Source organism: Leiobunum rupestre, chromosome 5 (genome assembly GCF_980474605.1).
Source record: "Leiobunum rupestre chromosome 5, qqLeiRupe1.1.hap1, whole genome shotgun sequence".
Taxonomy (NCBI): domain Eukaryota; kingdom Metazoa; phylum Arthropoda; class Arachnida; order Opiliones; family Sclerosomatidae; genus Leiobunum; species Leiobunum rupestre.
The window spans coordinates 14,108,812-14,134,274 of record NC_143388.1 but is presented as its reverse complement, the minus strand read 5'-3'; the positions used below and the strand labels follow the sequence as shown (position 1 = coordinate 14,134,274).

The following is a 25,463-nucleotide window of genomic DNA, read 5'->3' as shown; positions in this document are numbered from 1 at the left end:
TCGCGTTAGTGTTTGTGGTTTGAACTAAGTTTAATACGTGTCTGGATTCCGAGCCTGTGAGTTGTATTACGATGTTGTGCACGTGTTTATGTCTCTTGCTTTGGACCCTAGTTCTGCTGGAACTTATTGGTATATATTTAGCAAATTTGTTGAATATGTTTTCCAATTACAGTAGCTTATTGGTTAAAAATTAATTACGGAAATGTTTGGTGTACATAAACGTATTTTAAAAAAGGGTAGTAAGAACAAATCAAATATATAATATTTCCTGGCTATATTCACGCAGTTTTTAAATGTAAATTCCGTAAAATTTACAGGCGTGTTAGAAATTTTAATTAATATTTCAGTTGTATACAATACAATGATTCTGGTTGAAAATTTTACTATGAGCTATTTGTATAAATTACAGGAATCTCAAGTAAAAGATATTAACGAAACTTTCTGTAAAAAATACAGAACATTCCTGGCTACTGTGCGTCCAGGAGTTCCATGTAATTTCTACGCAATATTTTTCTCTCAGTGTACGAGTCCCATTTCGTTTACTTCTTTCCTACGAGACGCGTTACGTTTACTTCTTTCCTACGAGTCCCGATTCGTTTACTTCTTTCCTACGAGACGCGTTACGTTTACTTCTTTCCTACGAGTCCCGATTCGTTTACTTCTTTCCTACGAGACGCGTTTCGTTTACTTCTTTCCTACGAGACGCGTTACGTTTACTTCTTTCCTACGAGTCCCGATTCGTTTACTTCTTTCCTACGAGACGCGTTACGTTTACTTCTTTCCTACGAGTCCCGATTCGTTTACTTCTTTCCTACGAGACGCGTTACGTTTACTTCTTTCCTACGAGTCCCGATTCGTTTACTTCTTTCCTACGAGACGCGTTTCGTTTACTTCTTTCCTACGAGACGCGTTACGTTTACTTCTTTCCTACGAGTCCCGATTCGTTTACTTCTTTCCTACGAGACGCGTTACGTTTACTTCTTTCCTACGAGTCCCGATTCGTTTACTTCTTTCCTACGAGACGCGTTACGTTTACTTCTTTCCTACGAGTCCCGATTCGTTTACTTCTTTCCTACGAGACGCGTTACGTTTACTTCTTTCCTACGAGTCCCGATTCGTTTACTTCTTTCCTACGAGACGCGTTTCGTTTACTTCTTTCCTACGAGACGCGTTACGTTTACTTCTTTCCTACGAGTCCCGATTCGTTTACTTCTTTCCTACGAGACGCGTTACGTTTACTTCTTTCCTACGAGTCCCGATTCGTTTACTTCTTTCCTACGAGTCCCGATTCGTTTACTTCTTTCCTACGAGACGCGTTTCGTTTACTTCTTTCCTACGAGTCCCGATTCGTTTACTTCTTTCCTACGAGTCCCGATTCGTTTACTTCTTTCCTACGAGTCCCGATTCGTTTACTTCTTTCCTACGAGTCCCGATTCGTTTACTTCTTTCCTACGAGTCCCGATTCGTTTACTTCTTTCCTACGAGACGCGTTTCGTTTACTTCTTTCCTACGAGTCCCGATTCGTTTACTTCTTTCCTACGAGACGCGTTACGTTTACTTCTAGTGCAATTTAACTTTCTAAAGTGAAAATGACTTGGCATTCCGGAAAGCCATTCCTGTGGTCATATGATTTAATTTACGATTTTTAAGTTTGCACAATCTATTAAACTATAAAATTTCGGATTTCGAGGAACGTGTCCAAAATGGAGAGTTAAAATATTGACCTAGATAAATGTGAGACCTACTTTTCGGAATAGCTTGCACCCTTAAATATGACTGTACGAACTACGAACTGTATCAATCGAATTTCACGAAGAGAGACGGCACGGCGCCAATTCAGCCCCTTCGAGTTATATTCACTGCACGCACGCAGGCTCATTATGTTCATTTTGCTACAATGAGCTTATTTCTTTTCCGAAGAAACATATTTTTCATAATTGTGTTCAGAAGTATATGATATCTCTTACGAGTGAGGTGTAAAAGATGTACTTCTCCCGTAAGTGATATATTATATATAATACATCTCTTAGGGAAGAAGTATTTCTAAGTATCTCGTCAGATATTAAACACTTATCTCGTAGGAAATTAAGTGTACATATATCTTTCTCGTAGGCAATTAAGTATATATCTCTTTCTCGTAGGCAATTAAGTATATATCTCTTTTCTATAAACCGTGTTTACATACATAGTGCGCCCATTGGGTTTTCTTAGGCCGTGGTAAATATTATTTAATAGTTTCATATTCTTTATCCTTAAAATAAATCGATTATATTTAATTTCGTTTTTCATGGCTAAGGGGTGAGAGACAGTGAGCACCTTTCAGTCTCAGGCGTATTCTCAGATAACAATAATTCATTCTTGACTGCGTATAATAAGCATTGTGAAATTAACAAGTATTAATATAGAAATTAGATGGGTTAAGCCTGCCTTACAAAATGTGTACCAAACCTGTAGGAGTGAAGATAGTTTTATCGTGTACAGTCTACACTCCTTCAAGTTTTCTACAGCTGGCTAAACTATAGTCTATGTATATCTACTGCAACAAGCATTGTGATATTAATAACTGCCAATAATTCAGTATTATTTTCAAAATTAGGTTTTGAATTTATAGTTATTGCCTTCAAAAATCCCAACGAAGGTTTGGGAACAATTAGAACACCCCCCTACATATTTTCTACAACTGGATAAACCCGTGTCTTGTAAATAAGGCAAAGAAGTAAGCAACTACGAGGGGATTAAAATGTAAAAAAGTGAATAATAAGAACAAATAAAATTGTTGCCTCCAAATGGATTTTTAGTTTACTTTATTGCTATATTTAAAGGTCTACAAGTACAGGCCAACCATAAAAAAAAATTAACACATAATTGGTTGATCTCCTTTATTTTCTATAAAAATTGACAATTTCAATTTAGTAAAACGAATTTACGGTTATACTAGTTCTGTTTTAGTGTTTTTCCTTTGCTCAAGGTTTGTTTTAAAATATGCCCTGAATTAGAGAAAATAGTTCACTAAAATCCCCTGAAATGTTTCAGTACATGAAGTAAAACGGATTATAGCTCAACAGAAAATGATTCAATATTTTAATAACGAAAGCTGCATAAGTGTATAATCAACTTATGGTTGTATACGTTAAAGCCTTTGTGAAATGGAGATTCTTAAAAAAAATGAGATCAGTTGCCAAAAACATTTATCAATAGAGGGGTCTCAAATATATTCGGGTAATTATTTCTGAAATCATCAGACTTTGCTGCATGATAGTAACAGATTTTAACCAAACTTTTTTTGCGCGTTCATCTACCTCTACAATGAAGATTTCCGAAGTTTACCGGAAATATTTAAAAAAATTTAAAAGTTATGATTTTTTAAAATTTGAGTTTTTTGGTTTAATTTTGGTGTATGTTATTGACATTAATTTTAATATCGCGTTCGCTAAAGATTGGGAAAACATAAAAAAATGGTATCCTAAGATAAAACTGTACGCTGAAACAGAATTTGAAATCTATGTTATTGTATCTGCTATAAATTTTGATATACGAGCAAAAACGTGGGGTGACACTTAATATTTTACTCACAAGGCGGCACACCTCCAATATCAAGAAGACTTTTTTCAGTGCATCATCTTATACACAGAAACGTTCTTGTAAAATATCGTTTTGGTCTAAGCATTATTTCTATATAAAAATAATATAAAACTTTCTAATTTTTGACCAATTATTTATTTAAATTTTTTTGAAGTAATATAAAAAAAACCACTAATGGTTATACTAAACAATTTCTATGCAATTTATTCCATTTTTAAGAACCGTGCTTTGGTCTTTTTCAAACATTCGTTCGCAAAGTAGTAATGTCTTCACCTTGGTGATGTGGGCCTTTTAACTACACAAAAGAATTTCAAATTCCGAAATCCAGTGTTCATCTTTTCTATTTGGCCAGTTGTAAGAGCTCAATATTCCGTGCGGGTGAGTAAACTAATAAGTGATTCTCTGCATTCTTCATTTTTTTCTCTAACAACTCAGAAATATAACTTACGGTCCAAAATTGTGGCAACGTATTGGCCAGGCAAGAAGTCGGACCGTGGATGCAACGTTTCATCGCATATTTTAACTTTCATAAATGATTCTTCACCCGAGAGTCTGTTTAATATTATCACGATGTAAATCTATGTAGATTTACATCGTGATAATATTAAAAAACAGACTTGAAAAGACTAAAACCGTTCAAGGAACACGCAGTCACCAATCTTTTATCACAATTAGGCAAACGGAATTGAAAATTTCCAGACACTCTGTTGAAGAATCATTTATGAAAGTTAAAATATGCGATGAAACGTTGCATCCACGGTCCGACTTCTTGCCTGGCCCGACCGGCCTGGCCAATACGTTGCCACAATTTTGGACCGTAAGTTATCACTTATTAGTTTACTCACCCGCACGGAATATTGAGCTCTTACAACTGGCCAAATATAAAAGATGAACACTGGATTTCGGAATTTGAAATTCTTTTGTGTAGTTAAAAGTCCCACATCACCAAGGTGAAGACATTACTACTTTGCGAACGAATGTTTGAAAAAGACCAAAGCACGGTTCTTAAAAATGGAATAAATTGCATAGAAATTGTTTAGTATAACCATTAGTGGTTTTTTTTTATATTACTTCAAAAAAATTTAAATAAATAATTGGTCAAAAATTAGAAAGTTTTATATTATTTTTATATAGAAATAATGCTTAGACCAAAACGATATTTTACAAGAACGTTTCTGTGTATAAGATGATGCACTGAAAAAAGTCTTCTTGATATTGGAGGTGTGCCGCCTTGTGAGTAAAATATTAAGTGTCACCCCACGTTTTGGCTCGTATATCAAAATTTATAGCAGATACAATAACATAGATTTCAAATTCTGTTTCAGCGTACAGTTTTATCTTAGGATACCATTTTTTTTATGTTTTCCCAATCTTTAGCGAACGCGATATTAAAATTAATGTCAATAACATACACCAAAATTAAACCAAAAAACTCAAATTTCAAAAAATAATAACTTTTAAAATTTTTGAAATATTTCCGGTAAACTTCGGAAATCTTCATTGTAGAGGTAGATGAACGCGCAAAAAAAGTTTGGTTAAAATCTGTTACTATCATGCAGCAAAGTCTGATGATTTCAGAAATAATTACCCATTTGTATTTCTTATTTAAATAGTAAACATAACCCAAGATATTAGGTAAATCTTTAAGCCTTCTTTATCTTTTGGCTAACAAATTATACTTGCAGACATTATCAAAAAAATTTATTGAGTCTTTTTAAGCTGTTTCTAACACTGTTTTCTGTTATGTTGAATCTGTCTGAAGTTTCATGGAATGATACACTCGAATGTCCAACAAACCAGAGGAATACTAATAGATGTTTTTCTGGTGACAATCAAAGTCTTCCACTCCCTATATTTATGTTATAATTTTCATTAAACCATTACAATATTAAGTAATGAAATTAATACCTTTTAGAGGCATCCCTGGAAAATGTTCAGATGCTCTCAGCTACTCTTAAATTCAATATCATGATACCGATTAACAATTAAACTATCATAATTCTTTATACTCATTCGGAAATTTCGAGCCGTAGCCTACTTAAAACATTTTATATTACTTCCATTTCATCATCAGAGGAGGATTCTGAGCTTGATATATCTGAATTTAATAAATTAAGTAACATGCCCATTACGGCCGCCATTTTTTAATTTTATTTTAGGTTGGACTATTCGTGATCTAGTCCCGAACTGTCCGGGAAATTTGGCTGACGTCAGAGCTCAGTCCTGAACAGTTCTTTGAGCAGTCGCGGACTGGCGAATAGTTTTCACTTCATGTCCACTGTTCTTGGACAAACCTAAATGAAAGCCCTGTGCTAGACAATGTCCACTGTTCTTGGACCATCGAACACCTTACTGCAGCGCCGGCCCTAGCCCTTGGTCAGGGTAGAGCGAGATTGTTTTTCGATTGTTGCCCCGCGCCTCTCAAAAGGAATTTTGGCGCCCCTTTCCACCTGGCCGCTGTCCTGGCGCCTAGAGCGACCGCTCCACTTGCTCTACCCTAGGGCCGGCGCTGCCTTACTGTGCACTCTCTTTTAAAGAACCAGCTCAAGCTGAAACCTTAATTTAACCCTAAGTACTGGATTACGCCATCAAATTTACTTTCTAAAAAATATAAATTTTTCCTTTTTTAATTTTATTCCCATTCTAATTGATGATATTTCAAATATACAGGATTTAACAATAACTATTGAAATATTTCATTTCAGTGGATCATGTGCATTATTTTTCAAATCGGATCCTCTAAAAATCGTCCGTGGAATTGGCCAGTATATGTACGACGAAAAAGGACAACAATATTTAGACTGTATTAATAACGTCGCCCATGGTAAGTAAAAACAAAGGTTTGAACTGGCATTTGAAAATCTTCATGAAAAATCTAGTAGCTTGTGGTAGCAAATTTGGCAGTCATATATGTATCATAATTACTCATAAGTGTGCCTCTGTGTAACCTAGGAGCGAGCCTTGGAGCAACAAACATAAGGAGAGCGCAGCTAGCATTTAAACACGCTAACGCAGTGTTGTGTACAAATTTCATTGGACGAGCCTTTTCGCTGAACGTTAAAGCGTCTAAACCATGAAAACTGTACACAAGAAAATGCACTACTTTTGGGGATTTTTCAACCTTCCAAAACGCTAAAAGGGAATAATGCAATTTAAGAGTGAAAACGGCCTTTCGTGGGGTAAAATGAGGGAAAAGTGTTCTTTGCACGGGAAAATAGGGAATTTTAAGCCTATCTGATAATATTGCCTGTGTCACAGATGTAAAAAATATTTTTAATACGTTCCTAAAATGCTGGTCATTTTGATAGTAATGGATGTCATGATCTAAATATCCATTTGTGACTTATAATATTGAGGCAAAATTACTCAAATGTAAGTAATTTTGTAATAAATAAAACCTTATATTTGGAATTCTTTTCATAATTAAACAACATTTATATAAATTAGTATTAAAAGCTCCAAAATATAGCGAGGTATAAAAATGGGAATTTCCAAGTCAAAAAAGGGGGAAAATTGATTTTTCATTTAATTAAATTATCGAAAATGGGAAATTTTAGATATCAAATGTGGAAGCCCTGGTTCTCCTTGCGTGGGGTGCTGTGTTTGTTGCTCCTAGGTGTAACAATTCCATAGACAAATTTCAATGAGACCTTGTTAAATAGGGGTTCTATAAAACACGGGAGGTCATGTGACAAAGTTTTGTCTACGTCACCTAGCTGTAGCTCTTGAAGTAAAGCTGATGACGCGTTTTTCGTCACTGAGTTGGAAATGACGTAATTTACGTTATATACTGTGAACAAGGCTTCATTACCGAAAATGCTTTTATGATATTGAAGGGCTCCCATCAGGTCCCTAAAATACCCGTAAGCCCTAATTTTTCTTCAAGGTCCCTAATCTAACGTTAATTCGGAATTTGGTCCTACCCTATTTTCCTTAAATTCGGGGAACCCATCGTATGCTTAAAATATTTTTATACATCTGCTCAAGGACTGTTTACAAAATAGTAAAATCTGACGATTAACGATAAAATAGTTCCAACATAGTACATAAGGTAGCGCCACAAGCCTGGTAACATGATTAAATTGTAGAAATTTAGTTCAATTAAAGATCTCATTTTGTTTTAAATTCGTCCGTATTTGGTTCCAATTTTTAAAAAGTTCGTCCCAATTTTACCCTATTTTATTGCAAAAAGTACCTCTTTTACCCTATTTTATTGCAAAAAGTACCTCTTTTACCCTATTTTATTGCAAAAAGTACCTCTTTTACCCTATTTTATTGCAAAAAGTACCTCTTTTACCCTATTTTATTGCGAAAAGTACCTCTTTTACCCTATTTTATTGCGAAAAGTACCTCTTTTACCCTATTTTATTGCGAAAAGTACCTCTTTTACCCTATTTTATTGCGAAAAGTACCTCTTTTACCCTATTTTATTGCGAAAAGTACCTCTTTTACCCTATTTTATTGCGAAAAGTACCTCTTTTACCCTATTTTTATTGCGAAAAGTACCTCTTTTACCCTATTTTTATTTCGAAAAGTACCTCTTTTACCCTATTTTTATTGCGAAAAGTACCTCTTTTACCCTATTTTTATTTCGAAAAGTACCTCTTTTACCCTATTTTTATTTCGAAAAGTACCTCTTTTACCCTATTTTTATTGCGAAAAGTACCTCTTTTACCCTATTTTTATTGCGAAAAGTACCTCTTTTACCCTATTTTTATTGCGAAAAGTACCTCTTTTACCCTATTTTTATTGCGAAAAGTACCTCTTTTACCCTATTTTTATTGCGAAAAGTACCTCTTTTACCCTATTTTTATTGCGAAAAGTACCTCTTTTACCCTATTTTATTGCGAAAAGTACCTCTTTTACCCTATTTTTATTGCATTTTATTATTATTATTACACTGTGTACGACCATTTATTTTAATAAAAATTACGAATAAATGAGTTAGTGTTCTAATTAATATTGATAATAAAACCAGAACCGGAAAACTCATACTGGTAATTTGTAAACGTTTTTGGAGACTGGTGCAACCCCCTATTGTAGCCTGTAGGAACATGGAGTAATCATCACCTATAACAGGGTGTGAAACATAACTTATTCTGTGATTTTTTTCCCCGTCATATTGTCGTACTAAAATTAAACCAGTGGTTAAAAGCGATTTTGTAACTCCTTACCGTTACAGTGGGACACTGCCACCCTCACGTAGTGGCAGCGGGCTCGAAGCAGATGGCCACCATAAGCACAAATAGCCGCTACTTGCACGATAACTTGGTGGTTTACGCCCAGAGACTAGCTGGCTATTTTCCAAATAAACTTTCAGTTTGTTATTTCGTAAATTCGGGGTACGTAACCTTTCACTTATAACTTACACGCCCAATCTAACACGCGTATATCGTTTTTTAAAACAAGCTATTTTCATGCACGCAAATAGCACGCGTAATACCTCAAAATCCGCTTCAGCTACTTGCGTGCGTGAAAATAGAGCTTGAAGATAGTAGCGGGAAATTTAAAGGTTGCCAAAACTAAAATTTATTTATTTTAACTTGATAAGAATGACTATATTGGGACCGAAATCGCATGGGACCTAATACGTAAGCTTTAGGTGTTTGAAGGAACTTGTTTATTGGAGCATGAACGGGATTGAAAGCAAAGCTATAAATCATCTCAACGTAATCATCTTCTTTAATAATAAATAAATACGTTTTTGGCCAAGCGGAAGCGGAAATTTCTTGCAGCGGAAGCGTATTTTTTTAAAAGTTTTTTTACGTCATTACTAGCCAGCATGAAAATGTTGATTTAGGCTATAAACTAAACATCCTTTGAAAGTTTTATCTCATTCATTTTCGTTGTAGAGGTTAACGATTATAGTAAGTGTAGGGAGCTGTTGGCTCGCGTGGCATGAAGGGCTTGCCACCACCTTCCTACGCATTGTATCCCGGACGCAAGTTTAAAGGCATTAAAGTCGTGCGATGCCTTGGGTATTAGCCAAGCTGATAATTATTGATTATTTTCTACTTCAAAAATGATTATCTAACACGTACTTGTACGTTTGCTTTTGTTTTTAAACACAATTTTCGGTCGCCCTTATCGCCTAAAACCAGACAAGTTTGTTTTATTTCGCGGTGTGCCCCTTTTAGGGTTTCAATCATAACACCGGAGCCGTGCGGCTGAAACAGTCTTACAGGCTTTTATTACGAGGACAGGGCAACGTTTTTGTCGAATTTTATAATAAAAATGTGTGTATTTCTACTTGGGATGTTCGGACGAGTTTTAACGCCAACAAGGAGACGACAAACCCTTAAGGGAAATGTCTCCATAGGCAACCAAAATTTTTTTTGACAACACAAAATGGAAATCTTCCCATTGAATATAACAAGGGAATCTGACCAATTTTAATGGTACCCTCCCTGTAAAAATTTAAATTAATTTCGAACTTTTTCGTTATTTTTTATTTATATTTTCTATTTTTAGCATTACGTAAAAATGAAGGTACAAATTTTCGACTTTACACACAATAAAATTTATTTACAAACACTACATGTTTCGACGTGTGCTCACCTGACGTAGAATATACACGAGGCAAAAAACGTTTATTTTTACTTAATTTTTAGCATTTTCAAAAATTTTAATTTTTTCCAGGGGGGGATATCTATTTTGTGTTGTCAAAAACATTTGGTTGCCATGGCAAAACTGTTGCTTATGGAGACATTTCCCTTTAGGGTTTTTCAGGTTAAATGAAGGTCTACCAAACCGCCGAGTTTGAACAAAATCTGTCTGTTTAGTTAAGCTCCTTGCTCCTAAATATTAAAATCAGCCCGGGGTATCTCATTGGTTCCTTAAATCCTTCCGACTGGATAGAAGCACATACTGATGACCGTTTTCTTCCCCCTTCCTCTCGTGCAGAAAGGAAATTCGACCATGATGTCCTCGTACCGTCTCAAATTCATCATAGTCGTTCCCCATAAATATATATAAATACTTTCTTTTTTATACTCTGTATGAAAAAAATTACATAAAACAAATGGGTTTTTGTTGGGTTGTTTAAGTCTGAAAGCGTAAAATACATTATTTTTAAATACAATATGATAAAATAATTTTCTATATTTAATTTGAATATAACAATGGTTTTAATAATTATATAAGTTAAAAGTTATTTACCATGATTAAAATTATAATAATATTTATTAAAACAAATGACAAGCATATTTATTATTTGAATATAAAAAAATTTGCACACATTTTTTTAATTTATATATTAAATATGCTTAAACTTGGAAGGATCAGACGTTTGTTTTAATACATATTATAATGGTTTTAATAGTTGATTTCATTTATTTTTAAATATTCTTTCTAAATTGATTTAATTTATTAAATGTTTTCCGGAAAATCTAAATGAACTAGTTTAAACATTTATAAGCAATGACACAGAGAAATGATAAGTTAGGCCCCTTATTGAAACGGTAGATAGGCATTTAGTCTCGGCATTGACAGTTATCGTGGCGATGTATTGATACCAATTTACCGCCTTATCGGAGTCTTGATTACCTTTCTATAGCCTTACATAGTTTTAATTAATGTCTTTACATTGTAATCGGCGAATTTGTGGAATGAGGTCTACGAACAATTTGTTATCTTTGACAAGTGTTTCGAAAGTAAATGTTGTTGTTTTATCTTGATTCATGGAGGGCGATAGGCGTTGTTTGACGCCTTCTTGGAAGCAACAATCGAGCGATTTACAATTATTTAAGTAGATTGAAATGCGAACATATGTTTCAAGGACTTAGTTTAGTTCCGATTATTATCAAAAGCGATTGTACTCGAGAAACTTAAACGTTTTTTTTTATGAGGAAGGTCATTTTTCTGTTAAAATAGGTCGAAAACGTATCAATTTATTTTCTGATTAATTATGAATTTAAAATTAATGGATTATGAAAGATTCTGTATGGGTATAAAGGAGGCACGCATATATTTAATTATTCGCGACCGAAAACTATCGCTATGCCCCCTTTAGTTCACCATTGAAACCTAGATAGGTAACGGCTAAAACAGACACTATATATTAGTTTTTCCTCATAGTAAATTTGACTTTATAAGTAATGATACTTTCATTTCAGGATAATTTTTGAATAGTTTGCTTATATTTTGATAAAATTATTTAAAAAAAAACATTCTTATGACTTTTAATCGGCGAAACGATAAAGTCCAGAGGGGATGAAAAGATGGTAGTCACGTGACTTGGTGGAAATCTGCAGTGCCATCTATCCTAAGAAATACGAACTATTATTCATTTCATTTTGCTAAATTATCTAATTATTATTATTTAAAACATTTTGTAATAGAATAGTGCCAGTTAATTAACTGTCTGCAGTATCTGGAAGGAATAATTTTTTCTGTACCGTCGCACGGCCAACTATGAACTATGAACTAGGAATTTGGTTGTGAAAAGCTATAGTCACGTGATGGTTTTCCCATTTTATCAAGTTGGTTAATAAGACCAAATTTATAGTTTCGCCTATTTGTTTGTAGCAGACTCTAGATCATAGGCGCTACCTCGGAGAAGCTAGCGCCGTTACGCCACCTAGACTTACTTACGGAGAAAGACTATTTAGCTATGATTTTTAAACCGCGATCAACCTCATTGTATGTCAGTGTGCTCCTCCCCTTGAAAGTCAATCAATTTGGTCCCGTATATTATTGGTTCCCTATGACTTACCTCTTCGGACGCTATTGGGCACACGTGGATGACCATGGTGCCCGCCGATGGTCTTAACATGGTCATTCTCCCAAAGTAATTCATAAAGAAATTTTTTGTTAGGCTTCAATAATTTAACCATTTAATTATTTATTTATTTAATAAATTAATTTAAATTAATATTCATGTGTTTTTCGAAGCAATTAATTAATATTGGTTAGAGTGGAGGGAAATTGTTTAATGCATGTTTTTAAAAAAATGCTTGAAATGTTACAATTGTTAAAGGTTTATTACAACTCATTTTAATTAAGCTCGGTCTTTTTTCGACTTAATCTGCATCAAAAAGACCGCCCCTTGGCACCAGGGCCATTCTGGGGGGGTCAGGTGGTCTGCCGCTTAGAGCAGTAGTTAGCTTAATGGGCGGGTCACACCTGAGCGACTAAGTTTCGCCTTACCCATACTTCGCACTTTTCGTGTGGATCGATTGTTGGAACAGTTTGACTGACCTTGACAACAGTTTAATGATTAATTTTTGTGTTATTTAGGTCAGAAGCGAATGACTTAGCATTGAGATTAACCAGAGCGCATACCGGCCACAAAGACTTCATCATTTTAGATGGGTAAATCGCTGACCAACTCTATGCTAATTAGGAATATTTTGCTTTAACGTTGATATTTTCAAATCACCTCATAGAGCCTACCACGGACATTTAACTTCCATGACGGATATTAGCCCTTACAAATTTCTCAAAATGAAGAATGGCCGAAAAAAGAACTGGGTTCATTTGGTAAATTTTAACTTTAATTAACGCGGCACCTTATTAAACTTTAATTAACGCGGCACCTTATTAAACTTTAATTAACGCGGCACCTTATTAAACTTTAATTAACGCGGCACCTTATTAAACTTTAATTAACGCGGTACCTTATTAAACTTTAATTAACGCGGCACCTTATTAAACTTTAATTAACGCGGCACCTTATTAAACTTTAATTAACGCGGTACCTTATTAAACTTTAATTAACGCGGTACCTTATTAAACTTTAATTAACGCGGTACCTTATTAAACTTTAATTAACGCGTTACCTTATTAAACTTTAATTAACGCGTTACCTTATTAAACTTTAATTAACGCGGTACCTTATTAAACTTTAATTAACGCGGTACCTTATTGACCTAAATTAAAACTGAAATTTAGACGGCGCATTTGTCTCCTTACAGACTCTTACTTTACTTTGATTAGGCGCCTTTACCTCCTTACCGACTCTTACTTTACTTTGATTAGGCGCCTTTGCCTCCTTACCGACTCTTACTTTACTTTGATTAGGCGCCTTTGCCTCCTTACCGACTCTTACTTTACTTTGATTAGGCGCCTTTGCCTCCTTACCGACTCTTACTTTATTTTGATTAGGCGCCTTTGCCTCCTTACAGACTCTTACTTTACTTTGATTAGGCGCCTTTGCCTCCTTACCGACTCTTACTTTACTTTGATTAGGCGCCTTTGCCTCCTTACCGACTCTTACTTTATTTTGATTAGGCGCCTTTGCCTCCTTACAGACTCTTACTTTACTTTGATTAGGCGCCTTTGCCTCCTTACAGACTCTTACTTTACTTTGATTAGGCGCCTTTGCCTCCTTACCGACTCTTACTTTATTTTGATTAGGCGCCTTTGCCTCCTTACCGACTCTTACTATATTTTGATTAGGCGCCTTTGCCTTGCTCTTACCGTGGTATGTACCAACGGTCTCAACTGAAAGACGCCGACTTGGGTCGAATGTACGCCGATGAGGTGAAGAAGTTGATTGACACGGCGCGCAGTCAAGGACGCCAGATCGGCGGCTTCTTGGCCGAGTCCATGCTCAGTTGCGGTGGTCAAGTGGTTCTTCCGGACAATTACCTGCGACTGGTTTACGAGTAAGTAGGCTGGGGTACCGTTGTCAGTCGGCATCCAGCGGCCACTAACTCCCGACCATCCCTTCCCTTCACAAGATACGTACGAGCTGCCGGGGGTCTTTGCATGGCTGACGAGGTTCAAACCGGCTTCGGACGTATTGGAACCCACATGTGGGCCTTCGAACAGTATGGACCAGGCAAGATTATTTTACCATTATTGACTGATTCACAATATTCTTAGAGATAAACGATCGTGCTAAAGCGAAGCCCTTTAATACTTTTATTTATACCAGATGGCGCCAATTTAAACGTTTTGGTGGAAAGGGAATACTTCAGAATGACGAAAACAAATTGTCCGCCAGAACGAGATGGAAATCCTAGGTTGAGTTATAGATTCCTGTACTTACTGATGTTTTACCAAAATCCACTTCTAGCACTACTTTAAGCAATTTTCCGCTATTCAGACTGTTGGCGCCATCTGTAATAGGGCTAGAGAATCAATTGAATTTAAATAGTTAGCCGCTCTAGTTTCCGGAAATAGGGCTGGAAAATTTCAGAATCCGCGAGGTACGAAAGGTGTGAAGCTTTTCTAAATAGGTGTTTCTATTAAATACTGGAGGTCACGTGTAAATGTTTTTCTACGTCACTAGCTATAGTTATTAAAGATAGTTCCTGCGCTCGAGTTGACCAAGATTTTGGAATTAGAAGCCCACGTGCTAAACACGCGTACCAATAAAGTATTAAAAAGCTTAACTCGTGAGGTAGAGAAAATCATTTGTTTTATTTCAAATTGATCTTTTTTTACGGAAACACCTATTCGGTCCGAATTTTTCAAATGATTCTGTGGCCCTTTGAAATCTTTTTTAAAAAATCGGCACTGTGAAAGAATCTCGCTTGTAAAATGTGAATCGGTCTATTATAGGCTTCGAGCTTAGGAAATATAGCGCCATCTGCCTTAAAATCCGTGAACTAAATATGTGAAAAAATAGCAGACGACTTATGAATTTCTTGGCTTTTCGGTTGAACTTTCAGCTGTTGCGCAGAGAATTTTGAACGAGCAGACAGCTTTCATATATTCAATTTAAAACTCGGTCGGTAGGCGGCGATACTTATGAGCAAAATTTAAACTATGCCCGAAGCCTAAATCTGCTTGACGAGCTTCAACTGATGCGGATAATTTGATATAATTTAGATATAGTACCTGATATAGTCATTATGGGCAAACCAATTGGTAATGGTCATCCAGTCGCCGCTGTCATCACAACCATCGAAATCGCCAAAAGCTTCGAAAATCTTGGTGTCGAATATTTTAATACGGTATGTCAGAAGTCTACATTAAACCCACTTTGAACAGGAAGTATGAAAGCTTAGTCAAATAAAGTAACAACACAGCTACACCATGGTACTATATATCCGTGGTAGACGAATACAGATTTGGTTTTCGCATTTTAAAAGATACACGGAAGGTCGCACCGTCGTGGGTTAAAATCCTGAAACTTCATTTTGTTTCAAAATAATTTAAAAACCATGATTATAATTCTGCCGTGCAAAGCACAAAAACATAAACGACCAAATTTTCGATTTACAGACTTTGGTTTTATTTCTCCTTATTTTATACGTTAAATTAAATTTTGAACTAATTTTCGAATTTAAAATTTTTGTTCTTAGAGAAATGAGTTGTTTCAAAACGCATTATTTTAGGTGTTTGCACTATTTTCCAACCAAAAACGCATTAATGTGTTTATTTTCTTTAAAAGTCAAATCTAAAACGCATTTTTTTTCAGCGTTTTAAGACATGGTTTTAATGATATTTCTGAAATATCGTTTAGCCTGTAAATTGTTTAGTACCAGAATATAATTTGAGTTGAAAAATCCAAGTCTTCTATATAAACTTGAAAGAAATAAGTCGGGGTATCTTAAGGCAAAGAAAGTTTGAATTTCGCGGGTTTTCTCCATATTTTGGTTTTGGTCGTTAATGCTTTTGTGCTTTGCACGGCAAAATAGGCCTTTCTAGAAATTAAAACTGGCCTTTTTGTTTCAATATTGCTTCTGCGTCACCGGTGGTGACGTATCGATGAGGTTTTACTACTAAAAGCCTTGGACATAAGAGAAAGTTCAACGAGGCACCCTGTTTTTAAGCATTAACGGTAACGGAACGGAACTTATACGTATTACGTGATGAATGAGCTACATAAAACATATTCAGTAAACGTAGCTTATTTTATAGAAAGGCCTATTGTAATTCTTTACATTATAACAGTGGAGTGTTTTTCAGTAAATTGCAAATTTCATGCCCTCGCCGGCATTGTTAACATTTGTGAGATAGGGGAGCCGGAAGTAGTGCATTTGCCAATTTTAGTAACTCCTGGCGATTTATTTTCTAGCGATTTTCGACTTCAAATGCACAGATTTTTTTTAAAATTAAGACCGACTTTGTTGTAAATTATATTTTTAGTTAGTACTGATTATTTCTGAACTAAGTTTTCGGTTGCGTTAACAAATTTAAGTGAGATTTCTGGCCAATTCGCGGGACGCAACCGATCCGCGTACGCGCTATTGTGATATTTGAATTTAGTACCAATTTATACATGCGCCATCTACCTTTATTTCCAAAACCAGGTAACTCGTAAAAAAATAATTGGTCTAAAAATTACTTTAGTTCGTTTAAAGCCCGACAAAGGGTTAGAAACCGATCACGTCGAGACTAGGAGTAGCGCTAATCGTACAGGTTCAAGTACGTAGCAAGGGCCTTCCGGAACTGAGCACGGCCGGGAATGTCTTTTAGGTACTCCGGAAGGGAATTCCACTCCTGTATGGAGGAGGGAAGAAAGGAATGTTTGCAAGTCTGAAGCCCGGAATTAAATTAAGTGTTCGCGTTTGGCTACTTTATTTCCAAAACCAGGTAACTAGGAAAATTCTGTTTCGATAAAATATTTTTTCGGTTTGTTAAGTTAATATACAAGATGATTGGAAATTTGTTCAAAATTTAAAATATAGTTATTACATTGGAGGGATTGTGTATACTTATTATTATATTATTCTTCCTGGGCATTTGTTACCAGTGGCCTACTCAGACGCGGTCCAGGGGGCCCGGGCCCCGTACAGAACATACGAATTTATATAGAATGTTTTTACTTACATCCGAGCCTGCCACCGCCTCATTAAAATTGATTTCTGGGTGTGCCAGTGTTAGTTACTAATCATATTTCTAGAGCCCTACTTTTTAATTAGTTGGTTTATGGTGTAAGACCTTTCATACTTCCTCCCGAAAGAGGTTTAGTATATACTTCTGGGTATTTCTACATTGACTATACTTATCATTGGGAAAAATACTTAATCGCTCTGATCTTACTGTTCCAGTACGGAGGCAATCCAGTGTCTTTGGCTATCGCCAACGCCGTCCTTGACGTGGTAGAGAAAGAGAAATTACGCGACCACGCCACTACCGTTGGTAACTTTCTGATCAACGAATTATTAAACCTTATGGCTCACCATCCTCTCATTGGAGACGTCAGGTACGTTTACCTTGAAAAATCCAGGTGGAAAATACTGGCCAGGCCAATGTGGCAAAAACTGAACAAAATATTTTTATTGAAAAAAATCTTAAATATTCACTATCAGATTGATTCTGACTTGTTTATTGTATTATGGCAGATTAAGTATAATGTTACTACTCCACACAAGGAGAACGCATGCAACCCGTCCAAAGTCATGGATTTTCTGGTGTACATTTTTCATTGGTTAGACGATTCAGCGCCTGCTGCCGTCGGAAGGGGAAATTTGGAAATTGTCTTCCCCCCACCCGTAAAACGTTCAGCGAAAAGGCTCGTCCAATGAAATTTGTACACAACACTGCGTTAGCGTGTTTAAAGGCTAGCTGCCTTCTGCTTGAGTTTGTTGCTCATAGCTCTAAAATAAAGTTTTAAAATTTCAATTTTAGTTTTTTACATGCAACATTCCTTTATTATTCACAATTAACCACTATTTGCTACTTCTTGCTATATTTTCCACTTTTCCACTGTCCTGGACTTTTTATTGAAAAAAGTGGTATAATGGTAACACTGTTACCTAGTTGATGCTAAGTTTAAAATAACAATACATAATGACCATACAACATTTTAAAGGGGCAAAGGAATGTTTCTGGGTATCGACATGGTGAGGAACAGAACCACTAAGGAACCAGCCATTGCCGAAGCCGAAATGCTCGTTAAACTGTAAGTAATTATTAATCGCTCCGTTCAGACTTTGAAACTTTAATAGTAATGCGAAACTACAAAACGTTGTTATAGATAATATGAATCTTAACGTACCCTTACTATTATACAGCATGAAGGAACGATTCATAATAATTAGTACCGAAGGGAAGTACGGCAACGTCATAAAATTCAAACCGCCGATGGTGTTCAGTATGGAAGACGCTCGAAGGCTAGTGCGAGCGCTGGACGAGTGTTTCACGGAAGTCGAAAAGGACACCGCAGCCCTTAACCGGATGACGCAAAAACTAGCGCTCAACGGTAATCAGGAAACGAATAATTGCCATAATACTACGAATGGAATGGACAAGAAGCCCAATTCATTGGTTGCTAACTTTTGATGACAGCAGTACAAAGACATCGCGATTAACCTTTACAGTTGCAATAGATCCAATTAGTATTAAAGTTGGTTTTCATTAGGGCAAAACCGCCGCTATGGCAAGTGCCAACGCTAAAAAATTATTAGGCTCAACGGAGAATTTTTTTGTCTTCTAAAGTAAAAACACGACTAAGGTTAGCGTCGATGCATATAATCTTCGATAGACCAAATACATTTTTTTGGGTCATCACTTGTCCTAGTTCAGTTTTTTCTTTGGTGAAAACCAACCTTTCGACGAAACGCTGCTGAATTTCCGTCCGTTAAGACGTGTCTTCCTTTATTTTAAAAGGACGACGTTGCATACGGAAGTAGAGCATATTATCGTCAGCCACTAGATGGCACCAATGTAACCAAAAGCGTTAATTATTTTATATTTTAAATAACAAAAAATATTCTTGTTGGAAGTTTTTCTAGTATAATTACGGTTGGGAAATTTCAGTCTTTTATTTTTTATCTAATAAAATATATTACAAAAAAAAACCAATGCTTACGTTGATGCGGTTAAACCGCTAGGTTAAAACCATTTGTTTGATAAAATAAATCTACTTTTAAAACTATTGTTCAGTAAGGTACTTGGTTTACTATTGATAATATTTTGGGTATCGCAATCTAATGTAGGCTTCGTAGTCGTAAGCAGGATCGTACTCCATGGAGCTGCTCGTTGAGGTCATGTCCCAAAAGTTGTGGTTTTTGTATCGTCTTTTCCCAAACTTGGTCAGATGACCAGTGGTGCCTCTGACTCCCAGCAAGTAAGGAACAGTTTGGTCCAAATGATGACGATTTCGTGAGGTCAAGTATCTTCAATTGGGAAACAATTCTTTAGGTTAGTAGGTGTTAAATCACTGTATAGTCAATCTTCCACTGCAGTAATATGGTTTGCACAATTGCAGTGAGTAATGCACCATCTACTATCGGAAAAATAAATGCTTATGTAAAAGTGTCGAATAAGTAACATTGAATGATAAATATTTAGTTGGTGCTTGGTTACAGTTTCTATAAAACCTAAAGGAATCGTCGTATATCTCACAATGGAAAAAAGGTAAGGAGTTGTGCTGTAAGACTATTTCGCGTCAGGGAATGGGGGATGTTAAAAGTATCTAAAAATTAGCGAGTAAATCGAAGAAAGAAAATGGCGACAGACCACGGACTAAATATAATGTTGCTATTACTATTCTTGCTAGTGGCCCTTAATGGGTCACTGTGTGCAAAAACTGTTGTCTTTACCGGGGAGTCGGGGTCCGGCTTTTGTAACCCGTAAGGGCGGTGGCGCACTGGGAGGTGTTAGCCGTGGTTAAATGGTCCTATCTCCACCTTCAACTTCGGTCAGGTAGGGGCTGGAAACTGAGATTCGGCTCAAGCTAACGGAGAGGGTCCGTGCATACTGGCCACCTCGGAGGATTGGGTAGACTGCTGTGGGGTGACGGGTCTCCGTATGAGGCGGAGTGGCCCTGTGTCCCGGCCTTTGGGTCACATCAGTATCTCTTGTGCAAGCTGTGTCGGGTTACGTGGGTCGCTGTGTACCCATCGTTCCCCTTTAGGAGGCCTTTTTGAAGGGTATGCCTCTCTACCTACGTAGGTAGGGTGTCAGCTGGAGATGCTACAGCATCCACTCTCTATCCACCAGCTGTACGCGAAGTGGAAGCTGGTCGTTCTATTGCTGCGCCTTCTGTCGGGATGAGTGGCTTGCGTCGAGGGTGAGACCGTCAGTTCTGCTACCCATGTTTGTTTTGTCACATGTCCGGGCTTGCGGACGCTGGCGTAGGGCAGATTTGATGAGACCACCGGTGTAGTAGGGCATGATTGCGCTTGGAGCACCAGTAGCGGCGCCAGCAACAGGCCGGGGTAGGCCTGTGCCTACTTTAAATTTTGGTAGGGGCCTCCAAAATTTAATATATGGGCCTCCAAATTATTTAATATCAGAAAATTCTGTAATTTATCTGCGAAATAATTTATTTATTTATTAATTTTTCAATATTCAATGCGAGTGATTCACTTAACGACACTGCTGTTTTTATTCCTTTCAAAGGTACGAGTCACTTTTCTTTGACCGTAGTTGGCCTATCTCCCCAAAAATCCTGGCGCCGCTAATGCGGAGCACTGGTATATAAATTTACTGACACACACTATTCTTACTAGTAGGTTATGTAGTCTAATGTGAGACTAGCTCTCAGTAAATATTTTAAGGGCGCAAAGGGTGAGTTCACACTTTTTTGGGACTAAAAAATTAGCGTAGTCTGAATGGTACTTAACTCTTTGCTCGGGGATGAATGCTGGTCTCGCCGGATCATGCGCGTTTCGTTTTCGTCCGTGCTGAGAATTCTTAAAACTTCAATAAATAGGATGACTAAGCTGATAATGTATCCTCCTATTAGAAGGCCGACGGCTTGGAAAAGTCCGGTGATGTCCAGCGGACTGAAACTCGCGTCTGACTCTTCCGAGATGCAAACGGGCATTTGGTTTTTTATCCGTTCGAACATGTGAGGTATAACGCCTCCTTCATCCAAACGCCTCATTCTAACAGAAATATCAGCATCTTTAATCAGAAGTGCATAATATAGGTCTTCCGAAAGAAGTATCAGTCTCCGCTATGCTATTCGCTTGTAGCGTGTACCCGAGCAGGCTCCCGCTGATTTTCTTAGTGTTTTTCAGGGTTGTTCAAAATGTACCATTTGAGGTTCTAGGAAACTAGCTATTTTGCATTTGGTGGGTTTGATGTGGAAAATTTATCTGCTATTTACTCCTAATTAATCATAGATGGCGATACTCAATTATTCAGTAGCTTTATTTCCCACGCTGGCTGCTAGGAGCAACAAACACAACACCCCACACAAGGAGAACGCAACCGGTCAAAAGTCGTGGATTTTCTTGTGTACGTTTTTCATTGGCCTGCTGCCGTCGGAAGGGGAAAATTCGGAAATTGTCTTCGCCCCCGCCCGTAAAACGTTCAGCGTAAAGGCTCGTGACGCTCGTCCAATGAAATTCGTATACACAACCCTTCGTTAGCGTGTTTAAAGGCTAGCAGCGTTCTCCTTGTGTTTGTTGCTCCTAGCTGGCTGCGAGGATGGTTTTGAAATATCTACGTACAGTGGCGTAAATACGCCAATGCAGCCAATGCGGTGCATAGGGGCCCACCCCAGTAATGGGGTCCATTAACTTTTACTTAGACGACTATCCGATCGGCTGTCTCACGAAATAAATACAGGTATATTACTATATTTTTATAGCGAGTTATTACCGTGGTCATTATCCCGATTGGAAGCCAGTGACGTAAATAGGCCAACGCACCCAATCGCGTACATTGGAACGCGCAAACATTGACATGTCACAACTAGGGGCCATTTTCCTAGCTACGCCACTGTCTACTTAATTAATAATAATAATTAATTATTAACAATTACAAACTGTGCATTTGTAAAAAACATTGCATTTTGAAAAATCATTTTCAAAATGCATTTTGTATATTTATTTTGAGCTGCAAAAACCGTTTTACGTTTAGAAAAACCAATTTTCAAAATGTATTTTGAGTTATGGTGAGAATAATTTGCATTTTACATTTTGAATTATGGAGAAAGTATTTTGCATTTTGGAAAAACAAGCATTTTGAACAACCCTGAATTGCTTTTAGGAAGAAAACACAGTGCGCGGCGAAATTCACTGTAGCTATAGCTTCCTAAAACTATTACATTGGAAAAAGATACATTAATTACAATATATTCCTATGCAGTGTAATTTAAAAATGTTTACATCATTAGGAAAAGTAATACGCCAGGTTTATGACCTAGATCAATACTTCTCTCGTAAGAGATATGTCACAAAATTCTGCTTTAATTAAAGGGTTCCATCATCCTTGTAAGGGGATGACAGTGGGGGCTGAAATAGTACTATTTTTTTAACGCGGAAGGAGACAAAGTTTTGGTAATACGCAAGTTTCTCCCCTTACGAGGCTGATGAAACCCTTTAATTTATAGACTTTTGATTCGCCCTAAAATGTGAGCGACGCCATTTTTATGAAACATTTTTGCAGAGCATTGTTGGCTAATGCCTGTCGCACGGTTCTTGAAGCATGGGCTTAAACTCCCACTTGGGAGAAAGGGGGTAGAACCGTAGAGGGAGTTTTGTGGTAAAATGTTGTCACATGGGTAAAATGGATCACAATTTAGCGCCCTCTCTCCGCTACCAGTTGCCATATCAAGAGGATTTCTACGCGTGTGACTTTCTCGACAATTTTTTCGTCGAAGTTATGAACGAAAATACTTCGTGTTTTACGAACTCGAGTCGAAAACACTGCGCATCAAAGCAGTTGGGCAACAATTTTGGCTCGTGTAAATATGCCTTCACTGTGCCTTTTATTTACAAAAGGGACATTCGACCCAAAAGTGTGTCAGCCCTACCTTTGCGCTTTTTGAAATACCTACTGCAAGCTAGTCTCACCATCAACTACAAAGCCAACTAGATGCCTATGTACTGGAAGCGTAACAAGCGTTCTCTTTGGTCTATGGGCTAATTTGACTTCCCTTCATTCTGGCATAGAGATACGTTCTAAAACGACACACTTGGGGGCGCTGGAGTAGCGAAAACGTTTTACTTTTAGGTCTTACGTCGCTTTTTCTATATATAAAGCACCACCCTACCGGTGTTAGCCGTCATGGCTTATGCAAAATGGCAGCACCCACGTTTCGGGGTAAGACAAAGACTAGAGGTGAAGAAGTACTTGAACTGTATTTTGTCTTTAAGAGTCGCATTCAGAGCCGGTGAAGCCGCCAAAGCTATGAAATGAGGGAAGAAGGATTCGTCGGCGAAGTAAAATTTACCACCGTTAAGATTGGCGCATTGTTGGGATAACTTGAAATCAGAAGACATTCGACCAGCGATGATGACCGCCTCTTGGTTCATGACGTCTTTGAATCTACGCAGGCTGTAGATTTCTTTCCCGCTGATGACGCTGTCGTTTGCGCCCATCATTTCGATGTTTGCCCACACGGCTTCGAAGTCGCTCTCTTCCGAGTGCTGTTTGACGTAATAAAAGCGGTTATTTATGAGCAATAACGTTTATTCATGAATCTATTTCACCCCATGATTATTCAACTGGAATACCCTAGGTCACCTCCGGCGACGCGTGGGGCGGGGCTTATTTATAGAATGCTTTCGTTTGATACGTTTTAGCGCAAAAGACTCTCGCATTTGGTTTTTAATTTAGGGAGCTCGTGCGAAAACGCTCGAGCCCGCTTACGCTAAAATATCAAGACGCGTCGCCCGCGAACTTTTAACAAGCCGCGCGAGGGGTCGGACATTTACCAAAATGTCTAAAATCGCAAAATCTTTTAACTCTCGCTATGGTAAATTAACATTGAAATCCCAAAATCACTTCAAAAAGTAATGATAAAATCTCTACGAAATCCCGAAATCCCGTACAAAATAATGGCAAGTGTCCGACAACTCGAAGCCGCGTCTGGCGTACATTCCAAATATATGGTTAAAACGTGGAATAGTTTGGTAGAATATGTTTTGATCAATTACCAAATAGTGTTTCGAATATCAAATAATTTTAGTTATAGTTTTCCGCTCTTGCAAATTTCCAAACACGCCAAGGCTGAATAATTTAACCAATTTGTGTTCGAGGTGGAGAGGGAGGGGGCGGGAATGGCGGTTGTGGCTCCCCCTATCTCCCGCGCTGACCATTTGCTTCCCTTATCTCCTCTATCGAGTTCCTTGCGCCCGTCCCGACCTTCAAGCTTTTTTAACGGGTTAGTGTGAAATTCGTAGAAGGGGAGTTAGTGTGAAAGAAAGGGACTTCGTAGAAGGGGAGGTTTAGTTGCGATTTTTAAGTAGTTCAGGACTTTTTGCTACGCGTGTTACGTTTTTGCTACGCGTGTTGCGTTTTTGCTACGCGTGTTACGTTTTTGCTACGCGTGTTACGTTTTTGCTACGCGTGTTGCGTTTTTGCTACGCGTGTTGCGTTTTTGCTACGCGTGTTGCGTTTTGGTACGCGTGTTGCGTTTTTGCTACGCGTGTTGCGTTTTTGCTACGCGTGTTACGTTTTTGCTACGCGTGTTGCGTTTTTGCTACGCGTGTTACGTTTTTGCTACGCGTGTTGCGTTTTGGTACGCGTGTTACGTTTTTGCTACGCGTGTTGCGTTTTTGCTACGCGTGTTACGTTTTTGCTACGCGTGTTGCGTTTTTGCTACGCGTGTTACGTTTTTGCTACGCGTGTTGCGTTTTTGCTACGCGTGTTGCGTTTTTGCTACGCGTGTTACGTTTTTGCTACGCGTGTTGCGTTTTTGCTACGCGTGTTACGTTTTTGCTACGCGTGTTGCGTTTTTGCTACGCGTGTTGCGTTTTTGCTACAGTTTTTGCTACCGTTTTTGCTACAGCGTTTACCTTTCTTACGTACAAATCAGATCTAATTCATTAAAGCTAAGACCCCGGGCGAAGCCGGGTATTAAAGCTAGTAATATTATATAATGGCGATCGAATTTACAGTTAACTTACTTCCAAGAGACTAACCACGGCAGTTCCTTTGATGATTAAAGGTCGAACGTGGTCCTTTTCAGCCAAGTCGCTCATAGTATTAATTCTGCCATCGTCGTTGTTGATGACCATGTTGGCGCTGAGGAATCCCTGGTACCAGTAACTGAGTGTAATCGCGAAGACCCAAAAGAAACC

General features: G+C 37.5%; 2 protein-coding genes across 3 annotated transcripts in view; one reads left to right on the top strand and one right to left on the bottom strand.

The window, feature by feature from the left end:
• Positions 1-19,357, top strand: part of LOC149943605 (5-phosphohydroxy-L-lysine phospho-lyase) — a 22,386-nt gene extending 3,029 nt beyond the window's left edge. The window contains exons 2-11 of the mRNA XM_090174585.1: positions 6,288-6,406; positions 8,765-8,924; positions 12,820-12,894; positions 12,969-13,062; positions 13,981-14,189; positions 14,265-14,365; positions 15,361-15,485; positions 17,529-17,683; positions 18,293-18,382; positions 18,495-19,357. Coding sequence (XP_090030711.1) covers positions 6,288-6,406; positions 8,765-8,924; positions 12,820-12,894; positions 12,969-13,062; positions 13,981-14,189; positions 14,265-14,365; positions 15,361-15,485; positions 17,529-17,683; positions 18,293-18,382; positions 18,495-18,762 — 1,396 coding nt within the window. The 3' untranslated portion in view covers positions 18,763-19,357. The remainder of the gene's footprint in view (positions 1-6,287; positions 6,407-8,764; positions 8,925-12,819; positions 12,895-12,968; positions 13,063-13,980; positions 14,190-14,264; positions 14,366-15,360; positions 15,486-17,528; positions 17,684-18,292; positions 18,383-18,494) is intronic.
• On the bottom strand, positions 19,220-25,463 carry LOC149943604 (uncharacterized). 2 transcript variants are annotated; one of them, XM_090174586.1, is made up of 4 exons: positions 25,290-25,463; positions 23,512-23,807; positions 21,051-21,314; positions 19,220-19,598 (listed from the first exon to the last, which is right to left on the bottom strand). In XM_090174586.1, exons 1-4 carry the CDS (start codon positions 25,398-25,400, stop codon positions 19,382-19,384), a joined length of 888 nt encoding a protein of 295 aa, XP_090030712.1. In that variant the 5' UTR covers positions 25,401-25,463; the 3' UTR covers positions 19,220-19,381. The 2 variants fall into 2 exon arrangements, with proteins under 2 accessions (XP_090030712.1, XP_090030713.1); XM_090174587.1 differs by lacking the exon at positions 25,290-25,463 and adding an exon at positions 23,871-23,973.